Genomic DNA, 25528 nt, shown 5'->3' with positions numbered 1-25528 from the left:
TTACTTATTGTAACAAATGACAAGATCATTATGAGAGAGCTCTTTAAAACACTTCAATTAATTAAAATGTTCTCAAAACTTCCCCCAAAGGTAACTTATTTGATATGATTATATGAAAGGAAATGAAAAAAACAATTTTTATTATTTTACATTTGTAACTGATTTTACTTTTTTTTGCCCTGTTCATAATACACCCTCAATAAATGCTAAATAAATGGATGGATAAGTTAAAAAAAAGTTAGGAGAAATGTTTCTGGAAAGATAGCATCAGACTGAAAGTGATGGTGAGGTTGATACTAGAGAAAGGAAGGCCCCATTTCTGCCATAGTCCCCTCCGGGACCACAGAAGATGTCTATGTTCAGCGCAATGACTCAGGGCTAGGAAACACAAAGCACAGAAATCTCGAGTCTCTCTAGCTAGCAGCAAGATTTGCTTTACTCTGCTAAGGCTTGATTCTAAATGCCAACAAAGAAGTCTAGAAAGCTAGGCTAAACCTGGTAGAAATCTTTCACATAGCCTAGAGGCCTATACTATCTCCTCTCATTTGAGGAGCCAAAACCTTAGGTCTTCCCTCTTCAGGGAGAGTGGATATTCACCTGCCAGCACCAGAACATTAAGCCAGAGAACCAGCATTAAATGAGCATTTTCCCAAATATTTACGCATTGCTCCCGGGGTCCTGAAGGAGAAGAAAGCTTAACCATTGGTAGTAGCTGAGTACTCCTACCCTCCGGCCACATGGAAAAAGGAGACCAAAGAGAGCCCACACGGTTCCCTTAACTGGGCAGCGGGCATCTGTTCACTTGGGCAGAGCCAACATTGGAGTCCTGGTCCAAGTCACCTGGACCAGTACCTCTCGGTCTTCAGAGTGGAGGTAAGGGAAAGGTGAGAAGGGGCCTTGTTCTTCTCCTAATCCTCAGGAGTAAAGAAACATGGGTGGTAGAAGCTTTGTACCGTCTCCCCCAAAGGCAACATGTACCTTATAATGGAATTTGCAATAAACTGCCTCTCCCTTCGCATTGATCAGCTTAAAAGTATGCGATCCGTATCCGTTCATGTGCCTGTGTCCATCTGGAATCCCTCGATCACTGAACAGGAAGGAGACCTAAAGGAACAGGAAAATAAAGCCTAACATTTCTCAGTTTCAATCAAAACATCCTAGATTTTTTAAAAGATATTCCTAAGTTTTCCAAGAATCTCTAGATGCCATGGAACTCACTAAGCAAGTTCCCATGGGAAAGGTTATCATTAGTATCATTTACACAAAATAACAAGAATTTTAAAGCAGAATGACATGTCAATCATTAACCTCATGGCTCAGAATTCAGTGAAGACAAGGAAAAACAAATCTGAAAAAGTAGCCTAACTTATTATTCAAAATCTGTTTTCACAATAAATACGTTTGGTAACACTCTTCCCTTCTTTCACTACTATAAGAGCTTTACTTCGTACTAGAGACTTTAATCCTTAATATTGCTAAATATCAACTGATAATGTTTCTAGCATAACTTAAGGTCTATGAACGGAGGAAGATTAACAAAATCAGTCATCATAAAACTCTTTGGGGCCAAGAAATCCGAGAAAGCCTCCCAAAGAGAAAGTCAGAAATCAAGTCCAATGAGAGAGCCAACACTGGAGAACCACATGTTCAGGTGAAACATTACAGCAGAGTGAAAAAGAAGAGTTCCCACCTGATGCAGAGACTCGGGGCGCAGGCTCCAGAAGTCCCAGACCATGTCGGGATCCTTCAGGTGTGTTTGAGGGTTTCTCTTTTGACTATGGATAAAGGATGGAAACTAAACAGAAAAAGAGAAAAAAGTCCCAAAACTAAGTTTATAGGAATTATGGTATCTTACATTATACATTGCCTATGACTAGGTCCGCAGATTGTAACTCAGAACAAGATAATCCTAGAACTTTACACTGCCAAACCCTAAAATGAAATTTACCCTCTACATGTTTCCATGGCAAAGTGCCTCTTTTTGTTAATCTTCCAAGCTCTACAAAGAAAACTGGACTATTCCCATGAGTCAGTGAATCTTGAAATGCCAAACTGAAGACCAATGGTAACCATTATTAGATTTTATAAAAAGTTATTAAATACAGAAAAATGTGCTTAAAAAGGCAATCCAGCCAACCCAAATTCTCCTCCTGCTTTTCCTGGGGCTTCTCTTTAAATGCCAGTCAATACAGAATGTTTGAAATCAATTTAAATCAAACATTTGTGGAGTGCAATATAGTTTATCACCTACCAATATGGCATCCCTGATGAAGAAAATGGGGGTGTTATTTCCAACAAGATCCCAATTACCATCCTCTGTGTAAAATTTCACAGCAAACCCACGAGGGTCCCGAACTGTGTCCGCTGAGCCTGACTCTCCAGCTAGAAAATTCAAATGGGAAAAATGAAGGATAAGCCAGAGTACTTGCCATCCAAGAAACCTAAAGTAATGAAGAAACACTGGGATCTATCCTCTCCAATCTACTTCTAAAAAGGGAAATCAGGGGCACCTGGGTGGCTCAGTGGGTTAAGCCTCTGCCCTTGGCTCAGGTCATGATCTCAGGGTCCTGGGATCGAGCCCCACATCGGGCTCTCTGCTAAGCGGGGAGCCTACTTCCCCCACCCCCCTCTGCCTGCCTCTCTGCCTACTTAGGATCTCTCTCTCTCTCTCTGTCAAATAAATAAATAAAATCTTTTAATAAATAAATAAATAAAAATTAAAAAAAATAAAAAGGGAAATCATGTAGTTAAGTGCCTGGGTTATTATTTCTACCACTTACTAGCTAATCCAAGTCTACCAATTAAACAAAAGAATTCATTGAGAGTAATAAAAGAGTACGTAACTGTAAAAGCTAAAAGGATTATCCATTTAACATTAGATAGGTTTGTTTAAAAGGTAATTAATGAAAATAAAGAAAATACTTATAAAGTTAGCAAACAAGGAGAATCAGTGAGTAGTGGAAATTGTGAGGTTAAGGTTAAGAAAATGAGGGAAAATATAGATTCTTATTCTTAATGTCATTTACTTTTGAATCCACAGTATTTTAAAAATGCACAGACGGAAGAGAAACAGCATTAATTGTGCATTGTCGGGTGTTGAGAGGTGGCATGATAGATCTAACTCATACTAGCACTACTAAAAAAATCTCTGCACTTCTGAAATAGAATAAACCCCACCTTGCAAAGTAGATCTACAGATGAGATTACAGCTAATGTCTATAAAGCACTTAATCACACATGGCACAGAGTTAATTTCTGATAAAGGGCAGCTATTGCGGTTGCTGAGTAAGTGCCCCACTCCACGTTTCCATCTGAGGCAACCACTTGTAGGAAAATTCTTTCCAAATGTCACAGAACTGCAGTGCTGGCCTGTGCCTGGTGTGATTTCCTAAGACCTCAAACAAATAGAATTTAAAGGAACTTTCGGCATGTCTCAGATTTTATTTTTCTACTGTAAAACCTGGCTATCATTTGGAGAAATGTTTTTTTTCTATCTTCTAATATGCCTTCCTTGCAATGTAGTTATAAATGCCCTGAAGAAGGTACACGGTTGAGTGATCGCAATGCCAGTCACGCAGACAGACAGACTTACCGACAGTGGAGAATCGAACAGCAATGGGAGTCCTCTTTCCAATATGCTCAAACACCTTCGCTTTGGAGTATCTGGTAATGTCATGAGTGACCTCGAAGTAGCCAAAAGCCCCTAATGAGAAAGACACAGAAATCCTCATCATGAGACCAAGGCAGACCACTCGATAGGCCCTCATTGGGCATCTGGGAGATGAGAAATGGATGGTGCAGCACTGGCCTTCTGGGAGCTTCCAAGATGACCGGAAAAAGGAGAGATAGATGTCCAAACACAAAATGATGGAGGCAAAATGCAAAGCCCTCAGTGCTACACTGAGTGCTATGCAGCTGGAACCAAGAAGAAGGAGAGATGAGTGGGGCTAGAAGTAGTGGGTCAAGGCTGGCCAAAGACACAGGGCCTGAGGTGGTCTGGAATCACAGGGAGGAGCCGGGAGGGAAAGAGAAGAACAGGGGGAAGAAGAGAAAACACAGGGAATGAAAAGAACGATAAAACACTCAGGAAGACACCACTGGCCAAACTACAAACTGAACAGCATACCAAAGCCTTGATAGAAAAGCCACACAGAAAAAGCTGGAGAAGATGGAAGGAAAAAATAAAGAAACTAGAAAGTTCTAACTGGGAGTCAGAGCAAGGAGCTAGGAGACAAACATGTTCTTTCTTTCTATCAAGCTTTCTTGTCCAACTGAGTTTTCAGCTTTCTTTTAAACATTACCCTATATTGCGTTTCTGCAATAAAAGCAAGATAAAAAGTTTTACACAACTTTTGGACAAAAAAGGAAAAATCACCACAAACCCACCCCCTAACACAATTATCCTCAACTTTGCACTGTTCACTCCAGTATGTATCCCGTCAGTGCACCATCTAAATCTAGCTATGATTTCAGCATGCCGTGTTCTGCATTTTCATATTTTTATTTCTTCACAAAAGTGCACATGGGAAAAAAAAAGCGCAGGAGGGAAGAAAAGGAAGATCACTGTCATTTTTACTAAAATATTTAATATCTCGTGTTCAATCCGGAGAAATAATCATCATTTAATTACGAGCTCCTCTCCCGATGGACATTTTTTTTTTTCCCTTTCTTCCAGGAATGGAGATTTGCCACTTCTATTAAAGGAGCTCCAAGCCTGTGAGAAGGAATTTTTAACCCAGGTGTTGTGCAACAATCCTTTCACGACAAACAAACATGGCTCTCACCTGCTCCTTTGGCGTGCACGACTCTCTCAGGGATTCTTTCCCGGTCAAAGTGAGCCATTTCATCGGTGAACACCACATCCTGAACGAGAAGGGGACCCCGGGGCCCTGATGTCATAACATTGAGTTTGTCTCCGACTGGATTACCGGCACCAGTGGTCAGGACATCGGGTTTCTAAGTGAGTAAACAGAAAAGGGCAAAGAGAGCAGGAGAGTTGGTACAATCAACCCATTATTCATGCTGTCAGAGAACACACTGTTTCCCAATTTTTAGACCTTCTGCTCAAAGTCTTTTTAAATTTCCTGGGTCCGAAATGCTGAAATGCTGCAAGATATGCCACTGCCTGAAGTGCAGAGTCGGGTCTCGGAAATCCTTGAAAAATCTCAACACCAATCTGGCGGTATGCTCTGAAGAGCAGAAAGAGGGCTAAGGAAGCTGCCAGCCCTCTTGGCCCCTGCTCTTGACATAGCCCTCGAGCTCCACACAGGAAAGCCCCGGAAAGGAAGCTCCCCACATGGAATGTCTGAGCTGATCGTGAGAAGACGGTCTCCGGAGGAGCCATGCTGGTCATCGGTCAACTTTCAGCTGCTTTCTGAGCGCTACCGCTGTTCAGGTGGGTCATCCCAGAGAGCACTCCCCTCTCTTGAGCAGCAGATGCCAGCTTCCTGTAATATCGCTTTCCAATTCCAAACCAAAAAAGCCAAAAAAAGTCACGGCTTTTATTGTCACTGAAAATAAACTGTTGCTGCTAAGATAGGTTGTAGTATTAATTGTCTAAAGATGTCAAATGTCCCCGAAATGGGACGGGTTATTTTACCATAACAAAGAATTCTTTTTTTAATCCACCCAATTCTGCAATATCAGTAAATACTTCGGAAGCTCCTAGCTGTCCCTTCTCTAGGATGGGAGCCCCAGCATTTTTTAATAAATGATCCTAAGCAGCTCTTGGAATCATCTTGACCCCTACCCTGTACTCCTGACCAGGGACAATTGCCTCTCCAATGTCCTCCTGGGCCACTGGGAAACCAGAGGAGATGTGTGGGGGAAGCAAAGCCCAGCCATGATCATCGAGAACAACTCAAAAAAGTCTAATGATGGAAGTCCATGGTACCAACTTCATGTGCCTAGAATTTTCACAAACCTGGAATGGAGTGTATAACTTTTCCTCTGCAGGTACACCTGCTCTGAATATTAAAAGAAGGTCAATACCTGTCTTTTCCCTAGAAGGGGATATTGGGAGGGGGGGTCACTTTAAAAGCCTATAAAAATACCATGAGCTCTTTGGGAAAATGCACTACACAAGAGAGATCTTGGAATCTCCAGAATTAATAAAGAAGACTCCAATTAATAAAGAAGACTCCCACTAGAGTTCTCCTTGCATCAAAAGGCAAAGAAGCCAACATGGAACCTTAGAAAAACCGTAAGTGCTGGCGTCAGAGTCTGGGTCCAACCTCCAGCACTGCCAGTCATCAGATGTCTATGTGCTGGCATGTTACTTACCATTTCTGAGTCCCAACTTTGCATGTGCAAAATGGGCAAGAAACAATGATCTCCCAGAGTTAATATGGGGATTGAAAGCACTAAATTCATGCAAAATGAGGGCGCCACACTAGGCACACACATACTACCGTTTTACTGGTCATGTGGAGTGATCTGATAGCAGAAGCAAAGCATTTTAGGTTTTCTTTTCTAACCACCATGACATGTGTGTGGCATCCATTCAGACTCTGTCTGAGCAAAAATCTGCCCACACCATACCATGCTCTTCTCCTTCTCAACACATAAACACAGCACTAAAGGAAATCTAAAAAAAATAATAATAATCAGTCAAGGGGATATGGCATAAAGGAGAGAAGTATGACAGAGGATACCAAGAGGCTCAGGAAAGGGAAAGGTAAACAGGTCCGAGTTGTCATTTACATCACTCATGAAACCAGTAAAAGCACATCACACACCCCCTCTGGACCACTAGGTAGGAGCGATATGGTCAAGAATAAAAACCAGGACCAGAGAAGGCATATGCATAGCAAGGCGGATAAATGGATGGCTGAATGAAGAACTAAAAAATGAGATGGTCTCACCTGATGGCCCAGACTCATGCAAGTGGGGAGTGAGAATGCGGGAATTTTGCACCAAGGGGCTTCCCTCTCACCCGATGCAGGAATGTCCTCTGCAATACCAATCCACTAAGAAGTGAACCTGGGTTTCTCCCCACAAATGTAGCATCCAGACTCTCTTCCTTGCTCTAATAGATCATCAGTCCTAATTTTTAACAGCTTTCCTCACACATGCTCGTGTGTACGTAATCTGCTTTCCAAAAAAGTGTGCCAGAAAAAGCTTCAACCGGGTCGCAATGCAGAAGGGAGTCCAAAGGGAGGGCAAAGACTAGAAGAAAAAGATCCCTGACTTCAGGGGCTGTTTAGGGCAACACTCGATGAGAGAAACTGACCTGAACTAAAGAGAAGAGAGTGTATCTTAGAAGGTGAGAAGGATGCCATATATTTGCTGAGAAGAAAAGACCTAAGGAAATGAAGCTGTATTAAATAAAATGAGAAGTGGGGCAGGGGAATGGACCATGGAAAACGAGTTTTTAAACATGATTTATGAAAAAAAAAGTGCAAGGCTTTAGAGAGATTTCTAGAAGATAACAGTAGCTTGGTGTGAGCAGCAGTCTTGCCTCAAAATACCCTCTTTTCTCATCTCTATGTTATGAGGAAGTGACAATGGACACTCCGAGGTTAAAGGTTCCTCCTTACAGAACCCAAGACAAAAAAGAATGAAAAGCAGTTATTAAATGCATCTGCTTGCATTGAGGGACACTATATTCCAAATACATCTCCCAAAATACTACAAAATAAGCAATTAAATCATCTCCCTAGCTTCCCTTTTCTACTCCCTAGGTATATTCAGAGTCAGGAAGAATGTGTGCAATAAGATTTACAGTAAATTTACCCAACAGCATTCCAAAAGTGTGTAGGGGGTGCCTATGGTGTGTTAGTGTTCGGGACCACAGCAGCAAACATCAACATTCCTGCTCTCATGGAACTTACAGTCTACAGGGGTTGTTCAGTGTCATATTACCTACAGCAGCAAAAGCTGACATGTAACTTAAATATCCAAAAATAGAGGCACAGTTAATGAAATACTATGCCACCATTAAGAATCTCATCCACAGGGGCACCAGGGTGGCTCAGTGGGTTAAAGCCTCTGCCTTCGGCTCAGGTCATGGTCTCAGAGTCCTGGGATTGACCCCACATCAGGCTCTCTGCTCAGCAGGGAGCCTGCTTCCTCCTCTCTCTCTCTCTCTCTACTTGCCTCTCTGACTACTTTTAATCTCTATCAAATAAATAAATAAAATCTTTAAAAAAAAAAAAAGAATCTCATCCACAAAAATTTTAAGTAACAATAAAACTATCATAACATTTAGGTGATATCATTATAGGTCATTTTAATTTTCTTTAGACTTCTATTTTTTTTCCTAAAATAATTTTTAAGTCAGAAAGTCTACCTACATCTAATTAAATATCAGAAGTTTTTCCAAATTATCTGTATTTTGTATTGACTTAATGAAGGCAATGTATATATCCTCATGTCATACAGTTCCTAAAAACATGTTTTAAGATCCTATTTTATTTATTTCAGAGAGAGAGAGAGTGCAGATGACTGGGAGGGACAGAGGAAGAGGGAGAAACAGACTTCCCACTGAGCAGGGACTCTGACTCAGGGCTCCATCCCAGGATCTTGGGATCATGACCTGAGCGGGACAGAGACACCTAACGTACAGAGTCACACGGGCGCTCCCTTAAAAACATTTTTTGTTTTTTTTTTAAATTATTATTAACATATAATGTAGTATTTGCTTCAGGGGTACAGGTCTGTGAATCCTTAAAAACATTTTTAATGAAGACACCACAAGTGTCCACTTCTAATCACCTAATTACTTTCTAAAATAACTCCCTAAATTGTGCTTTATTTTCACTTGCCCATGTAAATCTAAAAACCTGAAATCTCCATTTGGAGTTACATCTTCAGCTTAAAATGACTGCAAAGAGAACAAAGAAGCATACGATAGATATGTAATCATTTTTATGAGGAAAGACCCTAAATAAGTTCTTTCTTTCTTCAGAGAAATAATTACAACGTAGAGAGAAAATTCTTCAGAGAAGGGGCCGCTGCTGAGCACAGGCTCTTAAACAAATGTTACCTATCATAGTTCATTGATGGTAACATACACAATTTTTTAATAGTTTAAGATCTTTAAAGCTGGGTAAGTCCTACCATCTGTGGCATCTTAGCAATGTGTCCTGGTTTGGCCAGGCAGGGTTTTCTCCTGAGTAGTGTATAGGGCGCTAGTACATTTCACAGTACCCGTCTGAGACTCAATGAAATAGGACGTTCGCTCGAGGCTGGGAAAGCACAGTCTTAAAATCCGACTCAAAAGCAGCTATATTTAGTGTGTAAATTCCTTTGTCAAGATTGATACACCGAAACTATAGCCACTAAATGCTGACAGAAGAGAGGCAGCGGCAAAAGAATCTGTGTGTGCCCGTGACCATGAGGGAGCCAGACGTGGAAGAGGGGGCAGAGTGAGCCAGAAGAGAACAGGACAGAGCACTGAGGTACAGCACCATCCCCTCACAAGGAAGGGAAGAGGCAGCAAAGGAGAAAGAATGCATGGAAGCTTGTCACAGACTCCAAACTCCGGGACAGAGAATTTCAGGACAGAAGCCAACAGAGGCACTTGCTGCACAAAGACCAATGGAATTGAGGACTGAAAAGGGGATTCTGGTCTTGGAAACATGGGGCCTCTGGTGACCAGTCCCATGACAGTTTCAAGGGTAAATAAAATAAAACGAGAGAGAGCCAGCCACTGACTACTATTGATGGTGTGACTTGAGCCAAGGAAAAATGACTCTGACGGGGTGCATCCGAAGTCCTGTAATAAAGGATTGTGACCATCGTCTTTGACTTTAAATCAGTGACCCTGGAGGTGTAAATTTCAGCGGGCCGGCCCAGGAATGCAGAGGAGGGAAGGAAGCAGAGACGATGAATGGAGTGTCCAGAACGGCAGTGACAAAAGGAAGAGGGGAGAGGTGGTGGCTCAGAAGGCAGTGAGCGCCCCGTGTCCAATTCCAGGGTCAGCACCATGCACGGAGCACTGCAATCAACCCCAGTCTAAATACAATTTGTTTTTGTTCTGGTTTAGGGCAAACTTGCAGCAATCTCCAGCATTTCAAATACTTCTGAACAAGTAAGCGGAGAGCAATGAAAACCAGCCCTTCGGGGCTAAAAACAACCACAAAAATAGCCAGGAACGGGACACTTAGAAGAGGTTGCCTGGTTAGGGAGCCCAGTCAGGTGAAGCCAAGCCACTCTCTGCACCAGCTGAGAAGGGCAGAGTCGGGTCAGGAGTGGATGAAAGGAGAGAAGGGGGAACAAAAAGCCTACAAATGGCGGAGCCAGCAGCCTCAGGACGAGGCTAAGGGCAACAAAGGGGTGGCAAGCTTTATAAAGATGCTAGGGCAGAAACGGCTGGAGGAGAAAACAAGTCTGAGCCTGTCTGCAGGTCAAGGTCATAAAAAGCAGCCATAGGGCACCTGGGTCACATGAGAAGCTCAACCATCCCAACATGGACTCATGGTACCATCCAGAGGGTGCGGCATTGAGAACAAGGGCCTCTCAGGCACACCCAGTTCAACACTCACTCATTCATTCCACTGACCTTGCCCCTGTCCCTTCCCTTCCCCGCCGCCCCCCATCCCCACAGACCACAGAGGTTGCGAGGCAAGAGGAATCTCTATGTTCTGCACAAACAACAGGACAGGCTGCAGTCTTGGAGGAGGGAGGGCAGGGGGCCCCTGCAGGACAGTGTGTTTGATAAACCAGACCACAGACATGCCCCGCAGCCTGTGCCCTCTGGTTCTTGCCAGCTACAGACCAAAGAAACAACACCCCAGAATGCCAGCTCTGGGCCTTCTCTGGTAAGAGGATGGAGGACAGCCATTTCTGGTCCAACGCTAACCAGGAAGGACAGAGGATCAATGCAACTGACAGAACTGTACAGAATTTCTCTTCCTAACAACCATTTCTGAGCCACCTGCCATATGCGAGACTTTATCGAACCTACCCTTACATAAATCATCTCCCTTAAGCCACCAATAATCTAGTGAGAGACGGGTTATTTCCGTTTAATGAGTAATACTGTATGATTGGAGAATTTCAGTGATTTTACACAGATTTCAATGTTGGGGCACAGGTCTACCTGTTCTATATAACAAGTATGATGGGCAAAGGAGATTTCTTCCAACTTGCTGACTATTATGTTGCTGTTGTTATTGTTGTTTTAAACTCAGATCACTGAGTTGAAAAACTCTTTAAAGTTTTTAGGATTATAATTTTAGGATTCTCTTTAGGATTAGAATTTTTTAATGACAGAAAAGCTTTTCATTGGTGGGGAATTCTAGGAGCTCGCTCTCTCTCAGGGAAAGCAGCATTTGTATTTGTTAAGGTATTTATGTCTTTCTGGCTGACAACTATCCATGACATTCATCTATGCTTCTCCTGAACCGGCCCTTCCTGCCCCCACCCCATGCCATCCCTCAAGGTAGGCCAAGGGCATCTGCTTGTTCCCCACAGAACAAAATATTTATAATTCCCTATTTGCTTCACTGTTTTTCCTCTCTAGACAATATACTCATTTTACATCTATATCCCTGACACCTGACACGATGCCGTTATCAACAAGTATACAAAGAAAGGCTTGTGTGGGACTCCTGCGTGGCTTCATCAGTTAAGCATCTGACTTTTGATTTTGGCTCAGGTCATGGTCTCGGGGTCATGGGATTGAGCCCTGCTTCAGCCTCCATGCTCAGCGCAGAGTCTGCTTATCCTTCTCCCTCTGCTCCTCTCCTTGCTCTCTCTCTCTCTCAAATAAATAAATAAAATTTTTTTAGGGGCGCCTGGGTGGCTCAGTGGGTTAAAGCCTCTGCGTTTGGCTCAGGTCATGATCCCAGGGCCGTAGGATCGAGCCCTGCATCGGGCTCTCTGCTTGGCGGGGAGCCTGCTTTCCCCACCCCCACTCCCACCCCCCACCCCCCGTCTGCCTCTCTGCATACTTGTGATCTCTGTCTGTCGAATAAACAAAAATCTTTAAAAAAAAAATCTTTTTAAAAAGGCTTGTGGAGTGGTTGGCCGGTTAGCTCAGTTGGTTAGAGCGTGGTGCTGATAAAAAGGCTTGTGGATTCAACATGTGAATAAATTAAGCTATGGACCAACACAAAATGGCCAAGAAAGATTATTTCTAAGTAGAAGAAAGAAGCAACAAAATTCTCTCTCTCTCTCCCCCTGCATCTCCCCTCTCAAAAATAAATGGGAAATGTTTGAATTTATAACTTCAAATTCAATCAAACACCTTTAGACAAAAGTTATGAAAACTGCTGCAGAAATTGGCAAAGAAGGACTTTGACTTTTCTAAAAACTGACACCATGATCAAAAGTAAGGACTCAAAGTAAAATTCCATTTTGGCTTTGCTCTTTCTTATTTTTGGCTGGAGTTAAGACACGAATGAAGAAATTTTCCTGGGAGGAGTAAGGTTGGCTTTCTCTGATAAAATATTCTATCAACAGTTTCCATTTATTAGTGCCCTCTGCTTACAGAAGTTCCAAAAACTTACTAAACATCATTCTTCCATGTTTTAATTGACAAAGAATGGTAATACAGCCCATCCCTAACTTTCAATCTCAAAGGAGTCATAAGGACATCTTGTCATTCTCAGAGATCAACACAGAATATACAGTATTTTTTTAGTAAATTATAATATTCTACATTTATTCAACAAAGATTCATCAAATATGCACAATGTACACACCCATGTACAGAAACCCAAAGACTGTCTTGGCCCTCAAATTTCGTTGGGGGGAAGGGGAGAGACCAGAGTGCTCCAAGCCTCCCGACCCATTCCAAGGGACTAGGCAATTTGGGAAAAGAACCCAGGCCTCACAAGGTCCCCACCCTTCTCCCCTTTGGAAGCCAGTGACCACAGGCAGCACACATCCTGCTCTCCCAGGGGCTGCTCTGGTAATCTCCACTGCCTAAATGCAAGGGGTAAATTCAACACAGGGGTTATTTCAGCAAGTCTTCTTGGCCAAAACGCCTAAGCCACATTCTCCAACAAAGCCTCTACCAGTAATGAAAATAACACTTGGAACTCACTCATCCTGCTGATTATTGCTTCAGCTTGGGTATGGAATTTGTATGAGAGGTCTCACCTACAGGACTTTCTCAAACCTCATAATAACAAAAACAGCTTAGTATATAGGCATTATTCTAAACTCTACTTGGGTTATCACATTTAATCCAGCTGTGTGAAGTATGAGTATACCTTCGTTATAAAGAAGAGGAAACTGAGGCACAGAGAAGTTATGCAATTTACTCCAGGTCACCCACACAGAAAAGGTCAGAATCAGAATCTGAACCCAAGCAAACTGGCTCAAGAATGCAAACTCTTGGGGCACCTGGGTGGCTCAGTGGGTTAAGCCTCTGCCTTCAGCTCAGGTCATGATCCCAGAGTCCTGGGATCAAGCCCCACATTAGGCTCAGCAGGAAGCTTGCTTCCCTCTCTCTCTGCCTGCCTCTCTGCCTACTTGTGATCTCTGTCTGTCATATAAGTAAATAAAAAATAAAATAAAATCTTTAAAAAAAAAAAAGAATGCAAACTCTTAACCACAATACTATAGCATTTCTTAAAACAACAGAGCTAACATGTCCTGTATGCATTCTATGTGCTGGGTAATTGACATATATTAATTTACACGCATGTATTACATAAATGAGTCCTCAATAATCCTTTAAGGTAAGGAGGATTATTAGCCCAAATTTAATATGGAGAAACCATGGGGGAGGGAGGTGAAGCAACCTGCCCAGGAGTCAAGTGACAATCTGACTCCTATCTGACTGTAAAGCCTGACTCTTCACTGCTTCACAAAACCACTAAGAACTGTGTTTATAACTACCAGAAGAAGGGCTTAAAAGACATATCAACCGATGCAACATGTGAACCTTATTCAACCTGCATTTAAACAAAGCATTAAAAAGCAGACAGAGAGACAGACAGACGTGCCAAGAGTCCCCAAGACCATCTACCTCCAGTTGATTCCCTAGGAGGAGTCATGGGACCCAGCACTGAGTCATACTCATGCTGTAATTTATTATAGCATTTTAATACAAAGCAAAACCCCAGCAAGGAGAAAGCCATGTGGAGTGAAGTCTGGAAGAAAAGAGCGCAAGCTTCCAGAGTCCTCTCCCGGGATGGGGGCGGGGGGGGGGGGTCACACAGGACACACTCAACCCTCCAGCAAGATGTGCCAACACCTGTGAAATGTTGTCTAGCAGGGAAGCTCATTAGAGATTCAGCACACGAAGTTTATATAAGGAGCTAATGGTGGAGGTGCCCTCTGGCTCCCAGCAGGAAAGCAGGGACTCAGTAAACACTACATTGTTTGCACAGCTCTGGGAGTCAGTCGCTCTTACCAGCCCAGGTAGGGGAGCCTTCCCGAAATCCAACTTCTAGACACCAGCCAGGGGCCACTCTTGCAAGTAGGCCTTTCTACAGTCAACTTTGGTCTGTAGGTGAATGCTTTTCTGCACAATCAGGGAAAGTGAACACACTGACTGGCTGAGAAAGGTAAGCGATTACTGCTCAGGTTCTAGATGTCACAGTGGTATTCTTTTGAGATAAAGGCACTTATGAGGTTCATTATATGATCCTCTCTACTTCAGTTCTGGTTTCAAATTTTCCACAATATAAAGTCTCAGGGTGTTTTTTTGTTTTTTGGGGCTTTTTTTTTTTTTTTTTACATCAAGAATCAAGGAGAAATGTCTAATAAAAGAAACAGGGAAGAAGGTGAAGGGAGAGAAAGGGCAGGCTGCATCAGTAACTCTAACAAGTGAGTGCTCATTGTGACCCCACTCCATACTGAATTCTTTCCCTACAGACACCTAGAGTCACAACAAAGAGCTGAATTCAGCTCTGCACACAAAATACACACTAGGCAATCGACCAGATGGTTAATGCCAGCTCCTGCCCAGAGAGCACTTACCATCACGAGAAAATGTGAAAACCCTAACTACCAAGGCCATTTAATACTAAATCCCAAATGTAGTTGGATGGGCTTTATTATTATTTTTATTATTGCTATTGTTATTATTAACCTTAGACATTCTAAGCATCAGAAGGTGCCCGACCTTAATTAAGGGCCCATCACACCAGGGCGATTCACAAGATCAAAATACATGAAGTGGTAACACTGGGAAAAGTTTCTGATTGCCTTCATGACCAAAAAGGATGCCTCCTGGGCTACACGCAGAGACTTCTCACTGGGATGCACTTTGTCCTGTAAGCAAACTTCATCATGGTTAAGCCACCAGGTGCCTTGTATAGGTCAATGCCAACAGGTCATTCTAAGCTTGAGAAGCAAGACTGATTTTCATTCTACTTTACTCATTGTCTAAGTTATCCTGTTCCCTCCACCTAGGGTATGGTCACTCAAATAAATAAATAAATAAATAAATAACATATCATGGAAAATGTCAAATCTTTTCAAAAAGGGTAAAAAAAAATCAAGTCTTTTTTTTAAATTTTAATTAACATACTCATACAACATACTGATTTCACAATTCTATATTCAGTGTTCATCATAATAAGTGTAGTCACCATCTGTCACCATACTATTTTCCTATAATATTCAAACTGTGTTCTTAATAAAGAACACAAATGGGGGCACCTGAGTGGCTCAGTCATTCACTAAGCGTCTGTCTTCAGCTCAGGTCATGATCCCAGGGTCCCGGGATTGAGTCCCGCAGCGGGCTCCTTGCTCAGCGAGAAGCCTGCTTCTCCCTCTCCCACTTCCCCTGCTTGTGTTCCCTTTCTTACTGTGTCTCTCTCTGTCAAATAAATAAAATCTTTAAAAAAAAAAAAAAAAAAGATCCTATTGGTACTAAATAGGGTATATTGAAAGCTTCTAAACAGGCCTTTTCAGCATAGTAACTGCTACCAGAACTGCAACTGTTTATGGCCTTAGACCAACAACAGTGCCCTAAGCAAGAACAAGAAGTGCTATCAGGCACGCAGAGAATTGCCTGTCCATGCTGTTGCACTGAGTGGGGGAAGGGAGAAGGAGCAAATGACACAAGAAAGTAAGAAAGATGCCAGAAACAGAACTAGTGGGTGTTTTAATCCAGAAAAAAATAAAATAAAAGTTACATTTTACAAGGAAAATAAATGTCAGACTTAAAGGTCATATCACTGTATCTCTGAGCTCACACAGACTGAAAACACCCCCTCCTTCACCCAAATAGGAAAAGTTTGTTTTTCAAGCCAGGCTGTTTTATATTAGTACCTGTAATAATCAAAGTGTCACAACAGTTGTTAATGTTTTTTTTTTTCCTCTTCTTGATGAGTTATCAAGGCTTCCAGCAAGAAATGGTCAAAACATTGCTATGGGTTTTTAATCATTAGCAAATATTTAAAATAATCTTATCAAGAATGAAACCTTAAAATAAAAATAAAAATAAAAACTGAAAGGGCACCTGGTGGCTCAGTTGGTTGAGTATCTGACTCCTGATCTCAGGGTCGTGATTTCGGGCCCTCTGTTGGGCTCTACGCTGGGTGTGGAGCCTACTCACAAAAAAAAAAAAAAAAAAAAGAGAGAGAGAGAGAGAGAAAGAATAGAAAAAGAAAAAAACAGAGAGTGGGAGGGAGGATGTTGATAAAAAGCTGCCCACTTACACAGAAAAATGACATAACATTTAAAAAAAAAAAAAGATTACACCTGCCTATCACTATATCACAGGAAATGACTACATAGATTTTCACATGGAATGTATGGTTTGGATAACATAGTAAGTCGGTTACCTGGATTGGGATAGACTACATTTCCCAGCTGCCCTCTCTATTAGGTGTGGTCATGTAACAGGCCATTGGAGCCAATGTAGCCAATGGAAAATGAGTAGAAATGACCTATACCACTTTTATCCTGGTCCCTAAACCTCCCACATACCCTTCTCCATGTTCTTAACCTTCTACAGATGGGCAGTGATGCCCAGGGCAACCTTGAAAGCTAAGCCTGGAACCCTCCCTCCATAACTATAGGCCATAGGGTACTCATCCCAAAACACTTTGGCCCATCATGTAAGAAATAAATTTCTATTATGTTTATGCCATAATACATTTCGGAATTACTACAGCCCTTAGCCCACGTATGACTTCAAAGATGAGCTATGGATCAATAATAAAAAGACAATCTAGTTTTTTAAAGGACATAGTTGAACAGCTATGTCAGAAGAACATAACCCAATGGTTAATAAGCACATGGAAAGACTCTTCATTCGCACTGATCATGAGAATAGTGCAAATTACAACCACAGTGAGACACCACTTTGTACCCACAAGAATGGCTAAAATTAAAAGACTGACAACACCAAAGTTGACAGAATATGGAGCAACTGGCACTCTCACACACAGCTGACAGAAGTGTTAAATGATATAAATGCTTTGGAAAAAGTCTTAGCATTTCTTATAAGATACTCACTTACCCTATGACCCAACAACTCTACTGTAGGCATTTCCTAAGAGAAATGAAAGCATATGTGCACAAAACATCTGTTTAAGACTTTTCATTGCAGCTCTATTCTAACAGCCAAACAGTGGAAATAGCCCACATGCCCAGCAACAGTGTATACAAATGGTGCTGTATTCATGCAATGGAATACTAGTCCACAATAAAAATAACAAAGTGCTGGGGCACCTGGGTGGCTCAGAGGGTTAAGCCTCTGCCTTCGGCTCAGGTCACGATCTCAGGGTCCTGGGATCAAGCCCTGTATCAGGCTCTCTGCTCAGCAGGGAGCATGCTTTGCCTCCTCTCTCTGCCTGCCTCTCTGCCTGCTTGTGATCTCTGTCAAATAAATAATTAAAATAAATAAATAAATAAATAGATAAAAAATAACAAAGTGCTGATACAAACACCATCATGAATGAATCTTAAAACACTTTTTTCTTGTTTTAATCTCAAAAAATTTTTGCTGAATTAAGGAAGTGTTAACACAAAAAAAGCACATAAGCGAAAGGCTAAAAAGAAATCAAAAAGGAAGGCTGCCTGGGGCAAGACTGCAAAGGTTGCAGTAAATCACTGGGAAACAGCATGAGAGAACTTTCCAGGGTGACAATAATTGTCTCTGTACCTTGAGGACGGAATAGGATTCACTGGTATATATGTATCAAAATATCACTGAGGGATGCCTGGGTGGCTCAGCCACTAAGCATCTGCCTTCAGCCCTGGTAATGAGCCCAGGGTCAAGGGTCCTGGGAATCCCCGCTTCCTGCTCAGCGGGAAGCCTGCTTCTCCCTCTCACACTCCCTTTGCTGTGTTCCCTCTCTCTGTCAAATAAATAAATAAAATCTTTTTTAAAAAATCATGGAATGGTACACTGAATATTTGTATATTTCACTGTACATATTAACTTAAACACACAAACAAATACTGAATTCTGTTTTGCATGTTTAGTGTTTAGGGGTAAAGTCTACTGATGGCTATAACCTACTCTGGGATATATAAAGGAATGGACAGTTACAATAACATGTAATTAAAAAAACATGTAATAAAGGATACATAGCAAAATGTGGTGAATATATGTAAGTATACACAGCAGGATTCCTTCAACTTTTCTGAATGTATGAAATTTTCCAAAAAAGCACTGGAGAATAAGAAAGGCTATGGGACATATGCAAAATTCCCTTTGGAGGATCCGGAGGAGGAGGTCATCTCAAAGAAATAAGGGATTTTCACCAAGAGCAGCTAAAAATGAAGAACAAGACATTAAAGTGACTGCCAATCAGGACCGTCCACACAGCGCACAGACATGCCATCGGCAGAGAAGATAACAGTATTTCAACTATAAGCCCCCCATTATAGATGTGTTCTTGTAAGCCCAATGTTTCACACATGGGCAACCACATAGGGTAAATCGCCATTAGTGCTGTAATGATTTAACAATAGTTAATGATTCTCAAAATACAGAGGTAAGCTAGTTTCAGAACAAAATTTAAAGGGGTCCTTTAAAAATGAATAAATTGTGCTTTATGAAACACTCACTACATTGTCCATATTGCTCTCAATATGGACAATCTCAATATGGACAATCCTGTGAATCAGGATTTAGCGACCACTAGATACAGAAAGAATCCTGGCCCCCAGCAGGTAATTTCTAATCCTGACTCTGCCCCTAATTGGCTGCCCATCCTTGATTAAGACTCCAAGTCTCTCTGGTTCTCTTTAGGAAATCATGAAAAACTGAATTACCCTCCTGGCATATAATAAAGGACAATACAAGGAGAGAGAAGTGCTAGGCCCTAAGAGGGGCACGAAAACCTTCTCAAGAGCAGGGAATTATAAAGCGATCCACAGGACAGTTAGCATTAATACTCCAGTTCATGAATAACTAACTCAATTTTGAGAAAGAGCATTAAGATGAGAAGAAGCATGGGTCTGGCCCTCTCTCTGCCATGGGAACTGGGCAAGTCCCTCAAGACTCTCTGGTCCAATAGGACAAGAGAAGACTGAGATCAGAAGCACTCCCAACTAACCCAACCTGCTCAAAGATGCTCTTTGAGACTCTGCGCCCCTGGATACAGGCCAGGAACGCCTCACCCACCACCACGGAGCTGAACTCCTTTCTCATCTTTAAAGTTCTTGTTCAGATGTCACGTGCTTTGGGAAGCTTTCCAGCCAAGTCCAGTCACTCCCTTCACACTTACAGATAACCTATAATAGAGCCCTCACCACGCTGTATGGTAATCACCTGTTTATCTGTGCAGTCTCCCTGACTAGACTTTGAGCTCCCCTACGCTCTAGTTCTTGCCTCACTGGCATCTGTACACCCCGTCTCGGCACGGTGACTAGCACAGACCGGCACTCCAAGAATACGTGTGAATAAACGCATTAACCAAGCCCTGATGTCGCTTCTAGCTCCAAAATGCTAGGCATGGTGTTTTTAAAATGCAAATGGAATGACGGACCTAAAAATTCTTTATTTCGTCGTTGACTGCCATGCATACGGAGTACTTGTGACTGCTGTTGGGGCTACCGAGATGATAAAAACAGGACCCCTGCCCACATGGCACCCCGCAAACACGGAACCTTGGACTAAGTGCTTGAGCAAGGTCAAGGCTGGAGCCCCGTTCCCATTTCCTCCCTCACTTCCTTTCTTGCAGCTGTAGCTCTTTCTGCCTCTTTCCCCCGTGAGGCTTCATTCCTCCCTCAAGCTGCGACCTCTGTCCCAGCTGGCAAAACTGCAAAACTTGGAGCCAATCACCCACGCTCTGCGGCCCACGACAAAACCAGCAGCAGCCTTTCCCCCTAACCCAGAACCCTCTCCCCCTCCTCCCGAGAATGGATCAGTCCACCGGGGCTGAAAAGCGGCGCCCACCCCGGCCCGCGATCAGTGGTGCAGCCCCCCGCACGGCCGCTGCGTAGGCGAAGCCAGGGCCGTTACTTGCCGACGCCCAGCTTCCTGCGCAAACCTTCTGGCCCGCTCGGGGGACGCGGGCTGTACCTGCGCGGCCCGCTGCTCCTTCCAGAACTTCATCTGGTCGCTGGCTGGATCCCGGCTGTCCGCCATCGTGTGTGACTGGCTTTGCAGAACGTTGCAGGTGGCCTCGGCTCTCACGTCTCCACCCTCAGCGGACGATGCCGACTACCGCCGCGCGACATAAAGTAGGCGACTTCTGCCTCCGCCTGTCACTCCGCCCCTAAGCTCCGCCCCTTGTCCCGCCCCTGCAGGGAGACTGTCTCCTGATTGGCCGCTCCAGCGCCAAGCAGGATGGGATTGGAAGCCAAATACGGGCGGGAGGAGATGGACAAGGCGCTGTGTCCCCTCTGCGGGGGAGACGAAACCTCGGGACTGAGAGAGGCCAGAAAGGTGGGTGAAAAGGTTGGGAAGCCCGGCCCCTCCGACCCCGCCAGGCTGGGGTTTATGAACCCAGAGCTGGGCCCTACCTCTGGGGCTCTGACTCTCGCCTCGGGTTACCAGCATCCCTCACGCCGCCCCGCGACGCGCGGGCGGGTGGCCGGCTGGTTTTGAGGAGGGAACGTTGAGGCGCTGCAGGGTGGGGCTTTGCACTTTAAACGCGATCTCAGCTCCTAGTAAGTCAGAAATCCTGGGTTGAATTCCTCTGTGGAAAACGAATTTTTGACTTAACCTAGTGTTCGAATCGTCTGCCACTGAGGGACGGATGGGAATTTGGAATAAATGCAAACGCTGCTTCCGCAGTTAAGTTTGAACCACTTATCTTACTCTCAAATGTCGCGTCAGTTTTCCTGGACCCAGACTCTATCCATAATAGTCAAACCGGAAAAATGAAACTCTGACAGGTTCTTAATACTCTTAATACTCAAGCCGGAAAAATGAGACACTGACAGGTTCTTAATACTCCTAATAGTCAAACTGGAAAAATGAAACACGGGCAGGTTCTTAATACTCGTCATAGTCTCAAATGCATTAAGAAGGAAGTTCATTCAGCCTTTTAGGTTCCCTTTTGGCTGAGCAGGCTGCCCTTTTTGGAGTGTCTACCATGTGCTAGATGCAGCTCGATGTTTGCCAGACTGTGTCATTTAATCCTTACAACAACCTCGTGATGAAAATCTAGTTACCCTCCCCCCCTTTAAATATGAAGGCTCCGAGCCTGAAGAGAGGTGGTGGAACTTGCCCAAAGCTTAAATACTCGCAGAATGTCAGAGCCTAGATCCTGAGTCTTCTGCTTTCAAAGCCTGTGCCCTGAACCCCTGGGCTATCCCGCCTTCCTAAGAATTAAGAATTTTGAAAAATCCCAGGAACTTTGGCTCTGTGTTTTTAAAGAGCCGTGTTGGAAAATTAAATGCTTAGTAAGTTATTGACTCGTCTGTCATTGTAATCAAATGGACTGAATTATTCTCCCCTTCAGGTGCTAGGATTTCTCTTTAAACACCTTAATACATATAAACCTGCCATAATCTTCAGATCAAGAGTGCTCAACTTTTTTTTTTTTTTTAAGATTTTATTTACTTATTTGACACAGAGAGAGAGAGATCCCAAGTAGGCAGAGGCGCAGGCAGAGAGAAAGGGGGAAGCAGGCTCCCTGATGAGCAGAGAGAGCCGGATGTGGGGCTCGATCCCAGGACCCTGGGATCATGACCTGAGCCGAAGGCAGAGGCTTTAACCCACTAAGCCACCCAGGTGCCCCAAGAGTGCTCAACTTTTAAGTTTGACTTTTTTCAATAAAGCTACAAATAATAGGTGGGCATGTGACTATGGAAATTTCAGAAGATCATGATTTTACAAAAGCGTGGTATCAAGAATCTGTCATAAAAGTTTAACTTTTGCAGTTCTTTAAAAGCAGCCCCCAGGGACGCCTGGGTGGCTCAGTTGGTTGGACGACTGCCTTCAGCTCAGGTCATGATCCTGGATTTCTGGGATCGAGTCCCACATCCGGCTCCCAGCTCCATGGGGAGTCTGCTTCTCCCTCTGACCTTCTCCTCACTCATGCTCTCTCTCACTGTCTCTCTCTCAAATAAATAAATAAAATCTTAAAAAAAAAAAAAAAAAAAGCAGCCCCCAAATCAATCTTCAGTTCCCTGTATTTTTCCTTCATTACACTTAACTGTGAAGATGCTCTTCGCTGTGTGATTTGTGTGATGTCTTTCACTACCCACAACTCAGGAATCTGAGGCATAGAGAGGTTAAAATAAGTAACTTGTCTAAGATTACACCGTTATTAAGACAGAGAGTCAGGATTCTAGCCCTGATCATCTCCTGAGCTAATGGCTTGTTGAGTAAATAAATGTTGAAAAAATAAATTAATCATTTTCTTCAGTGACCAAATTTCAACAAAGTAAATAAAAAGAGACCTCATGTGTTAACCTTTGTTCTTTACATGAACATTGCTCTGTTTATTTTATTTTTTTTCCCTCTGTTTCCTTTAGTGTTGGTTTGGATTCCTAAGGAATTTCTAGAGAAAAAGAAATGGAGAAACAAGACACTTTCAGATCATGTCATATCTTGTACATTAAAATAAGATACGTGCTTTCAAGTAATGACAATGAATTTATTTTGGTTACATGCCTAGTATTATATTCATTGACCTCACAACTATAATCCTAATACAGATTAAGTGAAAATACTTCTAAAAATCAGCCCTAGTTAAAAAATACATTACATCTATGTGATTCCTAAAGGTAATTCCAAGTGATTGGCTCTGTAAACAAACCAGATTTGTATATTTTATTAACATAAACATAGGAGTATTTTCGTGGGTATTAAATACAATTGTTATTTAGAAAATGCTGTTCTCTGATTATTCAGAACCCAATGAAAAAAAATGTCCTGGCACAAAACAGAATGTTGTGAATCCTTAGATAATCAAATCTAAAACCAAGCTTACAAAGTAGGCCATACAATAAACGCTGAAGTGAAAAGGCTGACCATGCAGCTAGGCACCTTTATTGATCAATTTTCTTTCATCACTTACTTGAAAGGAGAGAATGGAGAGGATGAATTCTGTTTTCTTGGCTGACAGACAGGTACACAGGGCAGCATGAACAGTAACACACACCAAGGTTGTTATTTCTGTTCTGATTCCAGCTTCCCTCTTAGGAGCTGAGAATGTTCCACATATTTTTATTTCATTTTTTTCACAATGGTTTTATGGAGTAACTTGGGGATAGAGGAGGAGGCAGAAGGAAGAGTGTAAAAGAAAAGAGGTGTTTTGCAATCCAGAGTGCCCTGGGAGGGAAGGATGGTGAACTCTACCACAGCTGCGTGTTTCTAGCCCACTGTGGGCTAGGCCTGAGCAAACAGGACGGGCAAGCCGAATCTGCAAAAAGTGCCAGTGATTTTATATGTGGCAGTGACATGCACCCTCTACTCTGCCTATTTTGCTTTACCACACCTGACTCCTGCTTTAATAAGAATAATTATTTTGGAGGACGTAGCCCCTCTGTCCTTTGGCGTCTGGTAGTGGCCATAGTTGGAACTATCCTGAGGGAAAAAAATCCATGTGCTCTTTCTCCCCCAGGCCACGTGTTCCATGTATTGATCTGGGTGTTTGAGCAAAAGGAAACACAGAAATAAGAATTTGGAATTTATTATTACCCTAACTTCTTTTTTTTCTGATTTTAAAAGTAACAACTGCCTACTAATGGGGGCTTGGAAATATAATGTGTAAAATAAACACTTTTCTATGGGTGGTAATAAATAGATATCTTTTTTACTTATATTTTCTCTCGTGTATGTAATGTGTGTGTGTGAGAGAGAGAGTGAGAAAGAGAGAAAGACTAATAATGGATCATACTAATAATAGAGCATTTTGTGTGCTTTTTTTTTTCAACCATTAAATCTGTTTGGTAAGGACAATTTCATTCATACCAAACAACAACAGCTTACAACAGTCTGAGTGTTGGATACACCATTAGAGACAGGGAGGCCCTACGGGCACTTGGAGCCCTTCCCCCACATCCAAAGACCCTGGGTCCTCCTCCACCCCCTTGCCCCTCAGGGAGATGAAAGCTGAAGTATTACTGCCACCCTCTGCCCAAAAAGACTAGCACAGAGCACTTCTCATGTTGCTCATTAGTACTGGGGAAGGGCCCTCCCCTCACTGGCTGAGACACAAGAAGCTGAATTATTGGGGGAGGGGGGGTCATTAAAGTGGCAAATGGACAAGAAGCAGAGTGGAGACATGTTTGGTGTGAAGACCCCCACCTACCCACCCACCTAGGCCACAGTGGAAATTTGCAGGACCACAAAAGTGGCACTGCCTTTGCCCACAAGCTGCCCTTTTTCAAAACTTTCAAAATGTTTCATTTCCCCTGAATTTCACGTGATACAAAAGTATTACAGGCTTAAACCTATCATCAAAATAGAAGGCTCTTTCTGTTCTTCAAGCCAGCTTTCCTCAGAGGCAAATAAATAAGAAAAAAAGCGTGTTCTATAGATCATGTATGGAAGATTTTCATTTACAAGAAGAAAAATATCTAAGCACATGATATTTAGTGTAGCTTAGCATCCCAGTGTATATTGATAAATTTAATTAATTGTTAGGCAGTACATTAAATACATAAAAAAAACTCAATAGACAGCAGAAAGCTTAATCCTTGATTAAGGACAAAGCATCTGACAGTTTTTTTATAGTTTTTTTCTTAAAAGATAATGCCATTTGTAAATTCGGGTTTGGCCCTTTTTAGTCTTTTTGCTCAGTCTTTTGAACACTTGCATTGTTTTCATTTTGTAGAGCTTTTGAACTTTGTCTCTCTCATTTTCTCCTCTCATATTCTTGTTTCTTAGCAGCACACTTAGCTTGTACTTGTTCACGTTTTCCTTGTGCCTTTTCTTTTTTTTTTTTAAAGATTTTATTTATTTATTTGACAGAGAGAAATCACAAGTAGATGGAGAGGCAGGCAGAGAGAGAGAGAGGGAAGCGGGCTCCCCGCTGAGCAGAGAGCCCGATGCGGGACTCAATCCCAGGACCCTGAGATTATGACCTGAGCCGAAGGCAGCGGCTTAACCCACTGAGCCACCCAGGCGCCCCTCCTTGTGCCTTTTCATTTGATGATTTTTTTTGTTTGTTTGGAATGGTAATGAAGTCTACGCTTTTGCTACACTCTCGTGGCTGAGGCTGGTCAACCCTGCGTTGTTCTTCATACAAAATCTGGTCCGTGC

At 42.7% G+C, this 25528-nt stretch overlaps 1 protein-coding gene across 1 annotated transcript in view; it reads right to left on the bottom strand.

Annotated features, from left to right (window-relative positions):
* CAT (catalase) overlaps nucleotides 1-20584 on the bottom strand; it is a 38875-nt gene extending 18291 nt beyond the window's left edge. Inside the window, exons 1-6 of the mRNA XM_059139505.1 lie at nucleotides 20390-20584; nucleotides 4785-4956; nucleotides 3593-3703; nucleotides 2252-2382; nucleotides 1691-1795; nucleotides 979-1104 (exon numbers count right to left, since the gene is read on the bottom strand). Coding sequence (XP_058995488.1) covers nucleotides 979-1104; nucleotides 1691-1795; nucleotides 2252-2382; nucleotides 3593-3703; nucleotides 4785-4956; nucleotides 20390-20455 — 711 coding nt within the window. The 5' untranslated portion in view covers nucleotides 20456-20584. The remainder of the gene's footprint in view (nucleotides 1-978; nucleotides 1105-1690; nucleotides 1796-2251; nucleotides 2383-3592; nucleotides 3704-4784; nucleotides 4957-20389) is intronic.
* Between the last annotated feature and the right edge of the window lie 4944 nt (nucleotides 20585-25528).

Source organism: Mustela lutreola, chromosome 1, assembly GCF_030435805.1.
Source record: "Mustela lutreola isolate mMusLut2 chromosome 1, mMusLut2.pri, whole genome shotgun sequence".
In the NCBI taxonomy this organism is placed as follows: Eukaryota; Metazoa; Chordata; class Mammalia; order Carnivora; family Mustelidae; genus Mustela; species Mustela lutreola.
The sequence above is the reverse complement of the archived record's forward strand: the minus strand, read 5'-3'. Positions and strand labels throughout refer to the sequence as shown.